General features: G+C 44.7%; 1 protein-coding gene across 1 annotated transcript; it reads left to right on the forward strand.

Annotated features, from left to right (window-relative positions):
- Positions 1–12,618: 12,618 nt before the first annotated feature.
- cytl1 (cytokine like 1) lies at positions 12,619–19,767 on the forward strand (the record flags this gene model as incomplete). Its single annotated transcript, XM_079835807.1, has 4 exons — positions 12,619–12,798; positions 12,864–12,902; positions 19,170–19,316; positions 19,708–19,767. The coding sequence occupies 4 exons, from the start codon at positions 12,619–12,621 to the stop codon at positions 19,765–19,767; spliced, it is 426 nt and encodes a 141-aa protein (XP_079691933.1).
- Positions 19,768–19,863: the final 96 nt, after the last annotated feature.

The following is a 19,863-nucleotide window of genomic DNA, read 5'->3' on the forward strand; positions in this document are numbered from 1 at the left end:
CATCTGTGGGATGTGCTGAACAAACAAGTCTGATCCATGGAGGCCCCACCTCGCAACTTACAGGACTTAAAGGATCTGCTGCTAACATCTTGGTGCCAGATACCACAGCCCACCTTCAGGAGTCTAGTGGAGTCCATGCCCCGACGGGTCAGGGCTGTTTTGGCAGCAAAAGGGGGACCAATACAATATAATATGCATTTTCTAACCTCAACTCGAGAAGAATTGTGATAAATTCGCTTTAATGTTGAGTGACTGAAGCTTAGTTAAAGACTTCTTGGAAACACTTTAGAATAATGGTCCATCATTATTAGGTAACTATGCAGGAAGTAATGCAGGACAAATGAGTAGAACAGTTTTTCTAACAAACACTTTTTAGTTAACTTTTTATTTAAAATGTCTTAACTTTACTATTCACATGCTATGTCTTGTTTACTCAGAAAGCCCAAGTTTAGATGAATTGATTGGTTTGAGCGCCATTTTGTCAAGTAAAAAAATCTTAATAGACTTCTCTCTCACTTCCTCCACTTCTGCATTCATTTTTCTCTAGTTGCATTCACTCATCTTCAATGTTGAATTGTCAATACAACTGAAATATTTGAGAGAACATTACATAAGCTGACTTAAAATGTTTTTGTTTGACTCACCGTTATGGTGATCAGTGTTCCATTTGGTTGGGCACTTGGAAGTTCATTTATATTATAGAAATTCTCTTCCTATTAATGAAGTGATGCAACAAAAAATCACAGTTATTTAATTTCAAAGGAAGGGAAGTAATAAGTAGGTTGTTTTTAAAAAGAGATAACTAAATCCTTAACTAGTCTATTTTTGATGTTGAATAATGATCTTTGAAAATTATTTTGCTAAAACTTGTGTCATGAACACTTTGAGAAACTTTTAATTAGGGTGATACAATCCCTCTATATTTGTGACAATATCATGCAAATGACCTTGCTTGAGTGAGTCAAACACAAACTTCAACATTCAGCATGCAAAACACAACAACGGTAACAATTCAATTTTATTTATTAATTGTTACACTTACAATTGCATTTGTTGTTTTTGTTGTGCTACTACTGACACAAGACAGCAAATAAAACTGGCAAATAAAACAAAACAAAAAAGTAAAACAAAGCAATTGCATAATTTATTCATGCCGCAATGCACTCTGGGAGTCAGTAATTCTGAGTAGCTATACTAAGTCAAGAGTAAATCTAAACTGAATGTAGTCTCTACAGTTCTTTTTTAGTTTTTAGTTTAGTTCTCTCTCTCAAAATGGCCGCCCCCTTGCCGTATATGCTGAGGTATTCCTGGAGCTGGCCTCATCCGTCTATTTGGAGGATGATTTGTTAATGACCATCTTTCACGGAGGATTGGACGAACCATTATATTCGATGAAACCCTAGATAAGTAACAACTGTACATTAGAACAATACATTATCTATGCCCTCCTGCTGAGCTGGTCCACTCCAGAAAAACTGCTCATCCTTCTCGCCATGCCAAGATGGCCACCAGCACGCAAGAGTCCTCTGCCAAGATGGCCACCAGCACGCAAGGGTCCTCTGCCAAAATGGCCACCAGCACGCAAGAGTCCTCTGCCAAGATGGCCACCAGCACACAAGAGTCCTCTGCCAAGATGGCCACCAGCACGCAAGAGTCTTCTGCCAAGATGGCCACCAGCACGCAAGAGTCTTCTGCCAAGATGGCCACCAGCACGCAAGAGTCTTCTGCCAAGATGGCCACCAGCACGCAAGAGTCTTCTGCCAAGATGGCCACCAGCACGCAACAGTCTTCTGCCAAGATGGCCACCAGCACGCAAGAGTCCTCTGCCAAGATGGCCACCAGCACGCAAGGGTCTTCTGCCAAGATGGCCGCCACCACACCAGAGCCCTCTGCCAAGATGGCCGACGCCATGCCAGTGCCCTCTGCCAAGATGGCCGCCACCACACCAGAGCCCTCTGCCAATATCGACACCAGCACGCAAGAGTCCTCTGCCAATATGGCCACCACCACACCAGAGCCCTCTGCCAAGATCGACACCAGCACGCAAGAGCCCTCTGCCAAGATGGCCACCACCACACCAGAGCCCTCTGCCAAGATGGCCAACACCACGCCAGAGCCCTCTGCCAAGATGGCCACCACCACACCAGAGCCCTCTGCCAAGATGGCCACCACCACACCAGAGCCCTCTGCCAAGATGGCCACCACCACACCAGAGCCCTCTGCCAAGATGGCCACCACCACACCAGAGCCCTCTGCCAAGATGGCCACCACCACACCAGAGCCCGCTGCCAAGATGGACACCAGCACGCAAGAGTCCCCTGCCAAGATGGCCACCACCACGCCAGAGCCCTCTGCCAAGATGGCCACCACCACGCCAGAGCCCTCTGCCAAGATGGCCACCACCACACCAGAGCTCTCTGCCAAGATGGCCAACACCACGCCAGAGCCCTCTGCCAAGATGGCCACCACCACACCAGAGCCCTCTGCCAAGATGGCCACCACCACACCAGAGCCCGCTGCCAAGATGGACACCAGCACGCAAGAGTCCTCTGCCAAGATGGCCACCACCACGCCAGAGCTCTCTGCCAAGATGGCCACCACCACACCAGAGCCCTCTACAAAGTTGGCAGACGCCAGACCGGAGCCCTCTGCCAAGATGGCCACGACCACGCCAGAGCTCTCTGCCAAGATGGCCACCACCACACCAGAGCCCTCTACAAAGTTGGCAGACGCCAGACCGGAGCCCTCTGCCAAGATGGCCGACGCCAGGCAAGAGCCCTCTGCCAAGATGGCCGACGCCAGGCCAGACCCCTTTGCCAAGATTTTTGGGGGGGCTACCTGTCCATGGCGGTGGTCCCCTAAACGCGGCCTTGCCTCCCTGAACTGTCGGATCCGCTGTGGCCCCCTGAACTGTTAAACCTTCCCTGGTCTCCTGAGTTGGCGGCACCAGCCGGGATCCCTATGGCACTGGTACCACCATGGAGGCTTCCTCCAGGACGCCCACCCCCTCACAAGTTATTATGGCATGAGGACACGCCTTCTGGTAGGGGGGAGTACTGTCACACATTCAGTTTGTTTATTGCTTTGATTTGTTCCTTTTTTCAGTTTCCCACCACTCCTTTGTCCCCATGGTCACTGTCATTATGAGTTCAGCTGTTTCAGCTGTGTGTTGTTAATCATCTAGTTTCTGTCTGTTATTTAACCTGCACCCTTCCCTACACTATTTGTCCAGTCACTGTACCCATGTACCCATTGTTCTCCTTCCAGTCCCCCCCAAAAAGTTTTTAAAAAAAAGTCTTTATTTACATCATGGGTTATCACACTAGAAACATTAAAAATGGCTAAGACACACTGACACTGACTGCCTTTGCACTTTGGAGTGTGAGTCGCATGTGTAGATGTAGAATTGGGAGAAACCAAAAGAATCATTACAGGGGGATCTAATATTGTTAACTATTACAAAGTATAATCACATACATTAAAAAAATCATAATAAACAATAATCAAACTGATAATACATTTACAAGAATGGAGTTAAATCTAATTCTTCATTCAACCCAGGAAATATGGTAGCTTTAAACGGAAAAATCCAATGGGATTCTCTTTGTAAAAGTCTTTGTAATCTATCACCCTCTCTAATAGATCCAGTTACAGTTTCCAAACCAATCATTTTTAAGGTAGATGGATTAGAATCATGTACGGATGCATAATGTACTGCCATAGGGTCTTTGTTTCTTGTACGAATTGCATTTTGGTGTTCCCATAATCTATCTTGCAACGCTTAGTCTGGCCCACGCAGAAACAGTTAAAAGGACATTGAAGCCTATAAATTGCAAGCGTACTCTTACAATTAATGAAGGATCTAATTTAATACATTTTCTTTGTGCAGACATCTACAAATTATTTGGTTTGAATTATATTCTCACAGCGATTGCAATGCCCACACTTAAACATTCCTCGTATTTTTCTGTCCAACCCTGTTGTCGTTTCACGGCATGTAACTCACAACTCTAATTGTGGGAGCCTTTCTATAGCTCACAACTGGAGAATCCTGAAGAATCTCACGTATACTGGATCAATTTGAATAACTCCCCCAGTTCATTGTAATAATCCACTTGATTTCATGCGAGACAGTACTATATTCCATGATATACGGGTTTAAAACCCAACCCAAGAGTAGCTTCTGGGATTACTTCACAAGATTATTCAGTCCTTCCAGAAAAATGCGTCTTTTTTTTGTGATTGTTGCGGGCAAAAATCCTTGATTATGCGGCACGTTTTCTTAAAAAATGCGATGAAAAATGCGGGATATTTATGCAATTTTATGCGATTAAATTGCGGGAACTTGCAAACACTGCGGTTTGATGAGAAAGTGAAAAAAAGCACTACATCACAGAAAGTGCTGGAATATTTAAGTTCTCATCTTGTTTTATTGAAGACCTTAATAATGGCTCAAATTTACAAAACATTTAGTCAATCAAGTTCTGTAGCTTTACAAAAGGAATATGCTACAACTTCTGAAAAAATTAATAAATAACTTCCTGTTTTACAGATGTCGCTATACAAAACAGACATTTGAGTGCTTCCAATGCACAAAGTGCGATCTCTTAAAGGGTTAGTTCACCTAAAAATGAAAATTCTGTCATTAATGACTTCCTTTTATGTTGTTGGACACAAATGAAGATATTTTAGTTGAATTCCGATGGCTCAGAAAGGCCTCCATTGGCACAATGTACACTCTCAAGACCCATAAAAGGTAGCCTACTAAAGACGTCGTTACAAAGTCCATCTCACTACAGTGGTTCTACAATAACTTTATGAAGCGACGATAATAGTTATTGTGTGCAAAAAAAACTAAATAACGACTTATATAGTGATGATTTCAAAACACAGCATCATGATGCTATGAATCATCGAGTCGATTCATGATTCGGATCGCGTGTCAAACTGCTGAAATACGTGACTTTGGCGATCCAACCCGCTGAATCGACTCATTGATTCAAAACGCTTCAAACCGCTGAATCAACTCATTGATTCATAACGCTTCAAACCGCTGAATCGACTCATTGATTCATAACGTTTCAAACCGCTGAATCGACTCATTGATTCATAACGCTTCAAACCGCTGAATCAACTCATTGATTCATAACGCTTCAAAGCTGTGTTTTGAAATCAGTCAGCACACAGGGAAACTGCTTTGCTCTTTTGCTGTTATTTTTGTTGGCCAATGGGAGTTTGTGCTTCATCATGGTTTCACCGGTATCTATGGTTTCTCCACGGGGTTTGAAGCTTTTCGATGACGTTCGCGTCGGGTAACCACGTCACTTCAAAACGTTCCCATGGCAATAGGCGGAAATGGCGGCTCTTGTGTGAAGTAAACGAAATTTTCTCAACTTTCTGCTAATATATATGACTTTTTTTGCAACGAAAATGCGGGGATTATGAAATCATGATAGCCCTGCATATTTTGCACGCGGAAATAGGCAATTTATGCGGCGAAAGTGCGGCGTATTTGAAAAAATGTGGCCCCCGCATGAATATGCGGACTTCGGCTGATTATGCGTTAAATCACGCGATCGCATAATCGCGTTTTTCTGGAGGGACTGATTATTGTTCCAAAATGCTTTCAAGCTACTAATATTAACTAATATGGTAACAAAATTAACTAATGTGAAGGAATTACTTAATTAAACATAACTAACATTTATTTTCCTTGCAGGAATAACATTCATATGCATCCTTGGGCCAAAGTTAGTGTGTCTGAATGTAACAAAAGGGGAAACTGAACTAGACAGCTGTCTAGTTTTGTTATATATAACCTCATGACCCTAACAGAAAGCTGAAGTATCAAGGAATCCAAAGAGACCTTATTCCAAAGTGATAGTGTTCATAAGGGGCAAGACATCTTTCGAGTCAGCAAGACTTTGACTGGGAAACTAATCATGCTCAAGGATCATTTTGTAAGCGTTTGCAACAAATGTGTAAATTTGTAAATTTTTAAGATGGACTCCACTAGACCCCTGAAGGTGTACTGTGGTATCTGACACCAAGATGTTGGCAGCAGATCCTTTAAGTCCTGTAAGTTGCGAGGTGGGGCCTCCATGGATTGGACTTGTTTGTCAGCATGGGCACCCGGACTGATCAGCGGCTGTGCCGCCCCATACACAACAAACTGAGATGCTCTGTGTATTCTGACACCTTTCTATCAGAACCAGCATTAACTTCTTGAGCAGTTTGAGCTCCAGTAGCTCGTCTGTTTGATCGGACCACACGGGCCAGCCTTCGCTCCCCACGGGCATCAATGAGCCTCGGCCGCCCATGACCCTGTGGCCGGTTCTCCACTGTTCCTTCATGACCCTGTGGCCGGTTCTCCACTGTTCCTTCATGACCCTGTGGCCGGTTCTCCACTGGTCCTTCATGACCCTGTGGCCGGTTCTCCACTGGTCCTCCATGACCCTGTGGCCGGTTCTCCACTGGTCCTTCATGACCCTGTGGCCGGTTCTCCACTGGTCCTTCATGACCCTGTGGCCGGTTCTCCACTGGTCCTTCATGACCCTGTGGCCGGTTCTCCACTGTTCCTTCATGATCCTGTGGCCGGTTCTCCACTGGTCCTTCATGACCCTGTGTCCGGTTCTCCACTGGTCCTTCATGACCCTGTGTCCGGTTCTCTACTGGTCCTCCATGACCCTGTGGCCGGTTCTCCACTGGTCCTTCATGACCCTGTGGCCGGTTCTCCACTGGTCCTTCATGACCCTGTGTCCGGTTCTCCACTGGTCCTTCATGACCCTGTGTCCGGTTCTCCACTGGTCCTTCATGACCCTGTGGCCGGTTCTCCACTGTTCCTTCATGACCCTGTGGCCGGTTCTCCACTGTTCCTTCATGACCCTGTGGCCGGTTCTCCACTGGTCTTCCATGATCCTGTGGCCGGTTCTCCACTGGTCCTTCATGACCCTGTGGCCGGTTCTCCACTGGTCCTTCATGACCCTGTGGCCGGTTCTCCACTGGTCCTTCATGACCCTGTGGCCGGTTCTCCACTGGTCCTTCATGACCCTGTGGCCGGTTCTCCACTGGTCCTTCATGACCCTGTGGCCGGTTCTCCACTGTTCCTTCTAGACCCTGTGGCCGGTTCTCCACTGGTCCTTCATGACCCTGTGTCCGGTTCTCCACTGGTCCTTCATGACCCTGTGTCCGGTTCTCTACTGGTCCTCCATGACCCTGTGGCCGGTTCTCCACTGGTCCTTCATGACCCTGTGGCCGGTTCTCCACTGGTCCTTCATGACCCTGTGTCCGGTTCTCCACTGGTCCTTCATGACCCTGTGTCCGGTTCTCCACTGGTCCTTCATGACCCTGTGGCCGGTTCTCCACTGTTCCTTCATGACCCTGTGGCCGGTTCTCCACTGTTCCTTCATGACCCTGTGGCCGGTTCTCCACTGGTCTTCCATGATCCTGTGGCCGGTTCTCCACTGGTCCTTCATGACCCTGTGGCCGGTTCTCCACTGGTCCTTCATGACCCTGTGGCCGGTTCTCCACTGGTCCTTCATGACCCTGTGGCCGGTTCTCCACTGGTCCTTCATGACCCTGTGGCCGGTTCTCCACTGGTCCTTCATGACCCTGTGGCCGGTTCTCCACTGTTCCTTCTAGACCCTGTGGCCGGTTCTCCACTGGTCCTTCATGACCCTGTGGCCGGTTCTCCACTGGTCCTTCATGACCCTGTGGCCGGTTCTCCACTGTTCCTTCATGACCCTGTGGCCGGTTCTCCACTGTTCCTTCTAGACCCTGTGGCCGGTTCTCCACTGTTCCTTCATGACCCTGTGGCCGGTTCTCCACTGTTCCTTCATGACCCTGTGTCCGGTTCTCCACTGTTCCTTCATGACCCTGTGTCCGGTTCTCCACTGTTCCTTCTAGACCCTGTGGCCGGTTCTCCACTGTTCCTTCATGACCCTGTCGCCGGTTCTCCACTGTTCCTTCCTTGGAGCACTTTTGATAGAGACTGACCACTGCAGACCGGGAACACCCCACAAGAGCTGCAGTTTTGGAGATGCTCTGACCCAGTCGTCTAGACATCACAATTTGGCCCTTGTCAAACTCGCTCAAATCCTTACGCTTGCCCGTTTTTCTTGCTTCTAACACATCAACTTTGAGGACAAAATGCTGCCTGATATATCTCACCCACTAACAGGCGCCGCGATGAAGAGATAATCAGTGTTATACCCTTCACCTGTCAGTGGTCATAATGTTATGCCTGATCAGTGTATATGCCTGCATGCACCAGTGACAGCATTAATATTCATTAAGAATATAGACAAACTTCATATTACTATTGTCTAGATTGGCAATATTTGGGTGAAATTTTTTTTTAATATTTATTTTTTTAAACTACAAACTTTTTTAAACTTTGTGCAGTATGAAATGCCTGATGGTCACTGCTGACCTCAGGGAGAGAGGAGCACAGATGGAGGAGTCAGGGCGATGGGTTGAGGTGGAGCACAGATGGAGGAGTCAGGGCGACAGGTTGAGGTGGAGCACAGATGGAGGAGTCAGGGCGACGGGTTGAGGTGGAGCACAGATGGAGGAGTCAGGGCGACGGGTTGAGGTGGAGCACAGATGGAGGAGTCAGGGCGACGGGTTGAGGTGGAGCACAGATGGAGGAGTCAGGGCGACGGGTTGAGGTGGAGCACAGATGGAGGAGTCAGGGCGACGGGTTGAGGTGGAGCACAGATGGAGGAGTCAGGGCGACGGGTTGAGGTGGAGCACAGATGGAGGAGTCAGGGCGACGGGTTGAGGTGGAGCACAGATGGAGGAGTGAGGGCGATGGGTTGAGGTGGAGCACAGATGGAGGAGTCAGGGCGACGGGTTGAGGTGGAGCACAGATGGAGGAGTGAGGGCGATGGGTTGAGGTGGAGCACAGATGGAGGAGTCAGGGCGACGGGTTGAGGTGGAGCACAGATGGAGGAGTCAGGGCGACGGGTTGAGGTGGAGCACAGATGGAGGAGTCAGGGCGACGGGTTGAGGTGGAGCACAGATGGAGGAGTCAGGGCGACGGGTTGAGGTGGAGCACAGATGGAGGAGTCAGGGCGACGGGTTGAGGTGGAGCACAGGTGGAGGAGTCAGGGCGACGGGTTGAGGTGGAGCACAGGTGGAGGAGTCAGGGCGACGGGTTGAGGTGGAGCACAGATGGAGGAGTCAGGGCGACGGGTTGAGGTGGAGCACAGATGGAGGAGTCAGGGCGACGGGTTGAGGTGGAGCACAGATGGAGGAGTCAGGGCGACGGGTTGAGGTGGAGCACAGATGGAGGAGTGAGGGCGATGGGTTGAGGTGGAGCACAGATGGAGGAGTCAGGGCGACGGGTTGAGGTGGAGCACAGATGGAGGAGTGAGGGCGATGGGTTGAGGTGGAGCACAGATGGAGGAGTCAGGGCGACGGGTTGAGGTGGAGCACAGATGGAGGAGTCAGGGCGACGGGTTGAGGTGGAGCACAGATGGAGGAGTCAGGGCGACGGGTTGAGGTGGAGCACAGATGGAGGAGTCAGGGCGACGGGTTGAGGTGGAGCACAGATGGAGGAGTCAGGGCAATGGGTTGAGGTGGAGCACAGATGGAGGAGTCAGGGCGACGGGTTGAGGTGGAGCACAGATGGAGGAGTCAGGGCAATGGGTTGAGGTGGAGCACAGATGGAGGAGTCAGGGCGACGGGTTGAGGTGGAGCACAGATGGAGGAGTCAGGGCGACGGGTTGAGGTGGAGCACAGATGGAGGAGTCAGGGCGACGGGTTGAGGTGGAGCACAGGTGGAGGAGTCAGGGCGACGGGTTGAGGTGGAGCACAGGTGGAGGAGTCAGGGCGACGGGTTGAGGTGGAGCACAGATGGAGGAGTCAGGGCGACGGGTTGAGGTGGAGCACAGATGGAGGAGTCAGGGCGACGGGTTGAGGTGGAGCACAGATGGAGGAGTCAGGGCGACGGGTTGAGGTGGAACACAGATGAAGGAGTCAGGGCGACGGGTTGAGGTGGAGCACAGGTGGAGGAGTCAGGGCAACAGGTTGAGGTGGAGCACAGGTGGAGGAGTCAGGGCAACGGGTTGAGGGTGGAGCACAGATGGAGGAGTCAGGGCGACGGGTTGAGGTGGAACACAGATGAAGGAGTCAGGGCGACGGGTTGAGGTGGAGTACAGGTGGAGGAGTCAGGGCGACAGGTTGAGGTGGAGCACAGGTGGAGGAGTCAGGGCAACGGGTTGAGGGTGGAGCACAGGTGGAGGAGTCAGGGCGACAGGTTGAGGTGGAGCACAGGTGGAGGAGTCAGGGCGACGGGTTGAGGTGGAGCACAGATGGAGGAGTCAGGGCGACGGGTTGAGGTGGAACACAGATGGAGGAGTCAGGGCGACGGGTTGAGGTGGAGCACAGATGGAGGAGTCAGGGCGACGGGTTGAGGTGGAACACAGATGGAGGAGTCAGGGCGACGGGTTGAGGTGGAGCACAGATGGAGGAGTCAGGGCGACGGGTTGAGGTGGAACACAGATGGAGGAGTCAGGGCGACGGGTTGAGGTGGAGCACAGATGGAGGAGTCAGGGCGACGGGTTGAGGTGGAGCACAGGTGGAGGAGTCAGGGCGACGGGTTGAGGTGGAGCACAGGTGGAGGAGTCAGGGCGACGGGTTGAGGTGGAGCACAGATGGAGGAGTCAGGGCGACGGGTTGAGGTGGAGCACAGGTGGAGGAGTCAGGGCGACGGGTTGAGGTGGAGCGATGTGATCTGAGGCTGTAATATAATATTACTTTTAAAGTCCAATGGTTGCCATTCAAGATGAGGCAGAGGTTTAGAGAGAGTGAGGGAGAGCCCACTGAGCATCAGCCAAATCAAACAGTACAGGAAAAATAAGAGTAAGATACTTTACTATAATTGTACAAGTTCAATGCAATTTAGAATTTGCTAGAGTGTAATCAGAAGAGATAGACATTAAATGATCCCCAGTGCCCCTTCTTTGGTTCGGGCCACTGCCCCTCAAAATGTCTATGCATGGCCCTGATAATGACTGAATGAGATTAGCCTCGTTAAGAACTAATAGCTGACTATGACAAATGAGAAAGAATGACTGATTTCCTAATCACAACATTAACTTGTCTGAGACATGAGCAATTGTTTTTTTAACTCTGAACATGGCCATAAAATGCTTCCCTAATGACTCAAATGTTACCTATAGTCACTGCAAGAACTACTAGTGGACCATTAAAACAAAATCACTTAAAAAAAATAGTCCAGATCACTAGTAGTTCTTGCAGTGACTATAGGCAACATCCATCCATCCATCCATCCATCCATCCATCCATCCATCCATCCATCCATCCATCCATCCATCCATCCATCCATCCATCCATCCATCCATCCCTCCCTCCATCCCTCCCTCCATCATCCATCCCTCCCTCCATCATCATCCATCCCTCCCTCCCTCCCTCCCTCCATCATCATCCATCCCTCCATCCATCCCTCCCTCCATCATCCATCCCTCCCTCCATCATCATCCATCCCTCCATCCATCCCTCCCTCCATCATCCATCCATCCCTCCATCCCTCCATCCATTTTATTATTATTTTAATAAAATTATCATAATGCAATAATTGTCTCAGAATGTAATAAAATCTTGAGCTCATAATGTAAATAACAATTTTTACATTATGAGAAAATTATTACATTAGAAAACTCAACAAAAACATGTCATATTTTCATTATTGTAATAGCTTGTAAAACATACCAAAATATTAGTATTCCCTTACAGAATACATTTTTACAAATCTAAAGCCAGTCTGCGAAACAACCTGCGAAATGCAACATTTAAATATTCATGCGATTGTTATTATATGTTTATTAAACATAAAGCATTGGTATTCCTTTACAGTACAATTTTAAAATCTAAATCCAGATACATAAATAAAAATCAGAATTTTTGCACCTTTAATCTACTACTAGTAATCTGGTGGATTTGGCAGGTTAAGACTGGATTTAGATTTTTTAAATGTACTGTAAAGGAGTACCAATGCTTTGTTTAGTTTTATTATTAATAATAATAATTGCATGAATATTTAAATCTGTTGCATTTTGCAGGTATTTAAGATTGTTATTTTTTTAAATGATTACAATAATGAAAATATGACATGTTTTTGGTGAGTTTATAATGTAATAATTTTCTGATAATGTAAAATTTTTTATTACATTATTAGCTCAAGATATTACTACGTTTTGAGAATTATTACATTTTGAACATTTTATAACAATAATGTAATACTTATTACATTATAAGTTGTTCCAGACATTAACTATACAATCCTGAAGTATTTCATCTCCTCTTGGTAAACAAGCACACTATTTTTATTGGGGCAAAATTGTTGGTTGTAGTTTCTGCAAAACATTTCTGTGGTGATTTTTGAAATGATTCATGTTTATTTCATTGTTTACAACTGTCATTGTGGAGTTAGACACTCCTGCATATTGTGGGATATTCTGACAACACTTGGCCGTGCAACCACAAGCGGATAAGACAATGATGTGAAGTCCTGGCTGATTCATAAATCATATCATGTTTGGTAATATAAAAGCATGGCACAGACAGCAGTGTTGTTCACAGGGAGCAGACAGCATGCTTGCACACACAGCGCTGGTTCTGGTTCTGGTTCTGATGCCCGTGGTTGGGGCTCAGCTTTACCCCATACCACCAACATGTTACACAAAAGTGCTGACCATGGGGAAAGAGATCACTCAAAGAGCGGCGGAAATCAAACAAGACCTCAACACTGTAAGTCTAACACGTGGAATTGAGGTGAGTGCAACAGTGCATGAGGAAACAACGAAAGCTTGATGTGTTTGTTGTGCTTTGTGTTGCAGTGCACCGCTCACCTGCCCGACCTGTACATCGACGTCCATGTAAGTACCGACAAACATATTGCGGAATGACTGTTAATTATGCATTCAACATTTGAGAGATAAAACTTGCTTGCAATGTAAAATAATGTTATAATGTTAAATTTAGAATCTCATTTCTGGATCAGATCACAAAGCAAGTAATAGTCATAAACTTATGATTAAGATCTTGTTATGGGTTCAAGCGTGTAGCCCTGAATTTTCAAGGATCATCATTCTCCCCTAAAACTGATCGGGGCAAACCGTAAGTTGTAGAGACTTGAAACTTTGAGGGATGGGAGCACCCACCCCGTCTAACGTCACCAAAGCTCGCCCCAATCGGCCTGATGGTGGCGCTACAGCGGTCAAAAATAAAGATATGCAATGGCTCAAAACTCCTAAACCGTTAATCGCAGACTCAAGTGTCTATATCGTCGGAAGCTTTGGTTCAAGACAAACATCTTATAATCTGATCATATTTTCGGGTATTTTGGATGTTTCGAAAAATCTACTTTTGCGAACTAGTCCTAGGTGTTAGATCTGAATCAAACCAGTGCAGAACATAGACCGTAAAAAAATATGGACGACGCGACTTCATTGACTTCCGCTGACCAAAGTTGAAGCTTTCATAGGCCCGCTCACGGCGCTGACATCTTGGGACCGAGTCTGCGCAGTAGAGAACAGGAAGTAGAGGCGCGATTATCAAAAGCCCGCCCACACTCTCGCAGATGCAGAACAATTCATTATGTTGGTGAGAAATAAACAGTTATGGAAGTGTAGAAATTAAAGCTAAAGCTCCAATCTCCTCCCAAAAATCCCGAAAAAAGTCTGTTAGTGCCTCAGTGACAAGTTCACTCAGAGAAGCCGTCAATCTCAGCTGTCAATCATGACGTCACACCCCTCGTTTTTATAGCATCAAATAACTCACTAAAACTAAACTTATTTAAAAAACGAACACTTGAAATGAAATTATTGTAATAAAAACTGCCTAAAATGACAGAAACCATCTTTAGGAAACAATTATTTGAAGTGTAATTAAATTGTTTAGTGTGTCTCGCGCCCATTCAAATACATGGAGAGGCGGGGTTTAGGAGCTATACTGGGACCGGCCACCGGGGGGCGATCGAGGCGCGAAAGCTTCAATTTCTGACTGAAGCACTACAGGCTTGGTGCAGAATGATTCTCTTGAGTGTAAATATCAATAATTATGAAAAAAAAAATGTTGAAATTTCAATTGGTGCCAAAATGTTTGAGGTGTTTGAGGTGTTTGAGGCACTTTTACTAAAATGGCTATAACTATATATTTTCACTAAACTTGGTACTTGTTTATGTCTACATTTTTGGTCACGTGAGCAAAATCCATGATTGACCACTTGGTGGCGCTATAAAATGAAACCCACAGCCCCCCCACAAAAACGGCTTTAATTATGCAACAGTCAGTCCGATTGATTTTAAACCGGCATGCGGTGTCTTTGTCCAAAGTGCTGCAATTGACAACGAGGACATTTGCGTATTTTGAAAAACACGGCCTCCGTCAGCCAATGAAGTTTGAGCGGCTGTCAGACAAGGTTAACGGATGCCAATCGGAACGAAACTTGCTGGGCCTGTTTGACTAGAGGCCTCTGAGAAATTCAAAAGAATTGGCCACCGGGGGGCACCTTTGGCAAATGTTCGGGTATTTTGGATTTTTCAAAAAAATGACTTTTGCGAACCAGTCCTAGTTGTTCGATCTGAATCAAACCTAAGCTAGTTTGCAATGTAAAATAATGTTGCCATACACATTTGAAGTAAATTCTGAATCTCATGTCTGGATCAGATCCCACCTCGCAAAGCAAGAAATAGTAATAAACTTATGAACTTTTTAGGGGTTCAAGCATGAAGCCCTGAAACCCTATTGTAATTGTTACATTTTCCAAGGATCGTCATTCTCCCCTAAAATTATCAGAAAAAAAATTAATTTTCAATTCACGTTCGCTAAGGGGCGGCAAAATGTTTGAGGTGGGCGGGGCCACTTTTACTAAAATGGCTATAACTCTGTGTGCGTTCCATTCGACCGTAAGTGTACTGCGAAGTGGACTTCAGAGGGTATTCCGCCATCTCAAGTGAGATTCCAATCCAAAGGAAGCGAACATGTTCAGTTCGAAGGGCACTGCGAACGGCGTAGGGAAGAAGGGAACATCGATACATCACTTCACAGGAAGTGGAGAGTGAAAATCACCCAACTGCCATTGCGCGACGACATCGCATCACCTGTCTGAACTAACGATGGAGCAGAGGCGTTGAAAGAGTTTTAAACAGCTCTGCGATGGAGGAGTTTATAGCATTTTAATATTCATAGTTATCATACAAACTAGAGTATTTATGAATGGTTAAGGCAATTCACATATTATATTTTATGAATATGTAAACAAATTAAAAGTGTTGAGAAGCAGCTGAGGGCTGTCATTTTTTTATATTTTACTTTATTTACCTCAGGAATGTTTACTATGCAGCTGCGAGATGAGACCACTACAAAGACCATTCATTAAGAATAGCCTACATGTATACATAGTTAACCAAATAAACATTTATTTTCATATTGAATGACAGGTGCTGCTTCAAATGTGTTCAGTCAATACAACTTATATGTAAACTTAAAAAACTAATGTTCTGATTATATTTTTAGATACACACTGTGTTTTGAAAATGTATATACTTATTATATGGTTTTAAAAAAACCTTTACTTTTTGAAAGTAAAGTAAATTAGCCTACTATATTCATTTATGTTAGCTATATCATAATCTGCTCGACCCCGTCTTCGCCTTTTTTTGATGACAAAAACGGCTTTAGTTATGCAACAGTCAGTCCGATTGATTTTATACCGGCATGCGGTGTCTTTGTCCAAAGTGCTGCAATTGACAACGAGGATATTTGCGTATTTTGAAAAACACGGCCTCCGTGTTGCAAGTTTGAGCGGCTGTCAGACAAGGTTAACAGATGCCAATCGGAACGAAACTTGCTGGGCCTGTTTGACTAGAGGCCTGTGAGAAATTCAAAAGAATTGGCCACCGGGGGGCACCTTTGGCAAATTTTCGGGTATTTTGGATTTTTTTTTTTTTAAACGACTTTTGCGAACCAGTCCTAGTTGTTCGATCTGAATCAAACCAAAGCTAGATTGCAATGTAAAATAATGTTGCCATACACATTTGAAGTAAATTCTGAATCTCATGTCTGGATCAGATCCCACCTCGCAAAGCAAGTAATAGTAATAAACTTATGAACTTTTTAGGGGTTCAAGCATGAAGCCCTGAAACCCTATTGTAATAGTTCAATTTTCTAAGCATCATCATTCTCTCCTAAAACTGATCGGGCAGACCAAACCGTAAATCATAGAGACCTGAAACTTTGAGGGATGGCAGTACCCACCCTGTCTACAACTTCACTAAAGCTCGCCCCAATCGGCCTTATGGTGGCGCTACAGCGGTCAAAAACAAAAGGCAATGGCTCAAAACTCCTAAACTGTTAATCGCAGACTCAAGTGTCTTATATTGCTGGAATCCTTGGTTCAAGACAAACATCTTATAATCTTATAATATTTTCGGGTATTTTGGATGTTTCGAAAAATCTACTTTTGCGAACTAGTCCTAGGTGTTAGATCTGAATCAAACCAGTGCAGAATGATTCTCTTGAGTGTAAATATCAATAGTTATGAAAATAATGTTGAAATTTCAATTCATGGCTGCTAATGGGTGCCAAAATGTTTGAGGTGGGCAGGGCCACTTTTACTAAAATGGCTATAACTATATATTTTCACTAAACTCGGTACTTGTTTATGGCAACATTTTTGGTCATGTGAACAAAATCCATGATTGACCACTTGGTGGCGCTATAAAATGAAACCCACAGCCCCCCCACAAAAACGGCTTTTGTTATGCAACAGGCAACCGGCATGCGGTGTCTTTGTCCAAAGTGCTGCAATTGACAACGAGGACATTTCCCCCCTTCTTTACATTATGTGATGTTGTTTTTTAAGTTTTAAAGTTTTTTTGAACTTTTTATTTAGAAAATAAAAAGGTTCTTTCTACACAGTCAAATGGAATGCAAAAACTTTAAAGCTCAATATCTCAAAACCAGTCAGAATGCAGATAGAACCTTATAATTCCAAGGTGACGATTTGCGTATTTTGAAAAACACGGCCTCCGTCGGCCAATGACGATCGAGCGGCTGTCAGACAAGGTTAACAGATGCCAATCAGAACGAAACTTGCTGGGCCCGTTTGACTAGAGGCTAGAAAGTGTGAGAAATTCAAAAGAAATGGCCACCTTTGCGTTCTTCACATGCGTACAGGATTGTATATCACGCAATTTTTTGCACATGCTTACGATAATCATACCATCTGGTAAAAATATCAATAATTATCTTTTTTTTTTAAAATTTATTTCAATTCACGGTCGCTAAGGGGCGGCAAAATGTTTGAGGTGGGCGGGGCCACTTTTACTAAAATCTCGGTACTCATGTTTATGGACTTTATGATTAAAAAATCATGGCGATTGGCCACTTGGCCACTTAAAAAATGGCATGCGGTGTCTTTGTCCAAGGTGCCGCGGTTTTTTAAGAGCATATTCATGTATCTCGAATAACACGGCCAATGAAGTTTGAGCCGCTGTCAGACAAGTTCAACGGAGGCCGATCGGAACGAAACTCGCAGCCCTAGAGGTCTGTAAGAAATTGGCCACCAGGGGTGTCGTTGCGTTTTTCACGTGTGTAAAAGATTGTATAGCTATCACATGATTTTTCGCACATGCTTACGACATTCATACCATAGAACTCTTGGAAGCAACTTTGCCTGTAGGACCACTGCTGTCAATCGTACCATTTGTTAAATATTGGAGATAATTAAAAAAAATAACTACTTTTGCGAACTAGTCCTAGGTTCTTGGCTCAACCTCGATAACTGTTAAAGTCGGCATGAAACGGAAGTTGAGATCGTCTTTTTCTCCTTATTGTGACGTATATCCGAGTGAAACGGCTTCTGAAATTAGAAAAAATGTAGGGCGAGGCTTGATTTCGTCCTTCGGGAATTGATTGGATCGTTGGAAGTGGGGCGTTGCTAACAAAATGGAGGCAGATTTGAAGTTTGCACTCAGTTGTGGAAAAAAAATCGATCTATCTTTTAAATAAATGTATTTTCTCTCTAAATCTTTTCTACATAATGTTACTGAGCATATTTCCTCACTTTTCGCTGGTTTATGCTACAGATTTTACTTATTTTAAGCCTTTTATGGCTTTATTTCTGTAAAGCTTTTTTCTCAGCTCTCCCTTATAAGGGGCCGCGCCATAAGCGACGCTGCATTCCTCAGTGCGAGTCGTCACGATAAGCTATTCGTCCGACTATATTGAGTAATTTTTACATTAAAAAAAAGCTTTTATTTCTCATATATTTCTCTCTTTTTGCCTCAAGTCCTTCTTGAAGAAGGTATTGTGTATACCGAGAAAAATGCACCTAACCACGATCAGTGACATGTTTCTGAGAGGCGGTGCAGAAACGAGACGGGGCGATAACCCCGCCCTCGCGCCATAACCCCGCCCTCGAGCCATAACCCCGCCCTCGAGCCATAACCCCGCCCTCGCGCCATAGCACATGACCGGGAGAGAAGAGAGGTCGTTTCGATGGGGGAGGGAAAGTTAACATATTTGATTAAAGATTATAAGGGTAAATGAATTTTTAAAAAATAATGAAGTGCACAGAAAAATCATTTATAGTAAACACTACAATATTAATATAAATATACGAATTGTAAAATTTGATTTCATGCCGCCTTTAAAACTACTACATTTCCTTAGTAAATAGCCTGTATTGGCAGTTATTTTCCCATCTACACTCTAGTTTTAAAGGCCTTTAAGCACATGCGTAAAAATTTTTATGTTTTATTTAGCATGTAACTACTTCATACACTCTAAAAAATGCTGGGTTAAAAACAACCCAACACAGCGATTGGGTTGTTTTAAGCAGACATTTAACCCAACCGCTGGGTTAAAACAACCCAATTGCTGGTTTAGTCCATTTTCAACCCAACTTGGGTTGTTTTTAACCCAGCAGTTTTTAGAGTGTATGAAGTAGTTACATGCTAAATAAAACATAAAACGTTTTACGCATGTGCTTAAAGGCCTTTAAAACTATTGAACCCCGATAATTGCAGCTATATTTTTTATTATTACAATTAAGTACATTCCTCCCACCCCATTCTATGTCTGCTATGAAAGATGTTAAATTAAATGTATTGTCATTCATGTGTTGTGTGTGATGACAGAACGCGTGTGTAATGTCCACCATGAACTCTTATCTGTCTCTGCTGGGCGGCCTGAGAGAACGCAGATGTTCCTACACCAGGAAAGTGCAAAGCCTCGCTGGTATGATCAGACAACTCCAATTCATTATGTCACAAAAATGTCATGGGGTAGGTCAAGAATTTATTTGAGATATATACATTTTTGGTCCCAGTTTATATTAGGTGTCTACTACTAGCATTTAAATGAATGCACTTACTGTGTACATGCATGTTTTTACAGTGTATTTAAAAAATACCTGCATGTAATTACAGCGGTAATTTATTTCTACAATTGCATCAATCTAAACCTCAATAGCCAAATCCACCTCAGTAGCAACAAAAGCATGAACATGAGCACAATAAGTACATTGAACTTAGCTTTGATGTAAGTATAGTAGTTAAAGACACCTGATATAAAGTGTGACCCAATTTTTTTTATTATTTGATCTGCTTTTTATACGTTTGCTTGGGTGTGCCCTTGCTATAATTGGGTGCCTGAAATGTTGTTTATCTGTTCCAGGAATTGGTTTACACCCATGATAACTGTGAAGCGTTACAGTACAGACGATGGAGAAGCTGAAATCATTTCATACACCATTAGGAGTGTGGAGGATGATTGTACAAAGATCATAAAGAGCCCATTACTCATCATGGTAACAGATGTTATTCATAATCA

This window comes from Gobio gobio (genome assembly GCF_949357685.1).
Source record: "Gobio gobio genome assembly, chromosome: 14".
NCBI classification, from domain to species: domain Eukaryota; kingdom Metazoa; phylum Chordata; class Actinopteri; order Cypriniformes; family Gobionidae; genus Gobio; species Gobio gobio.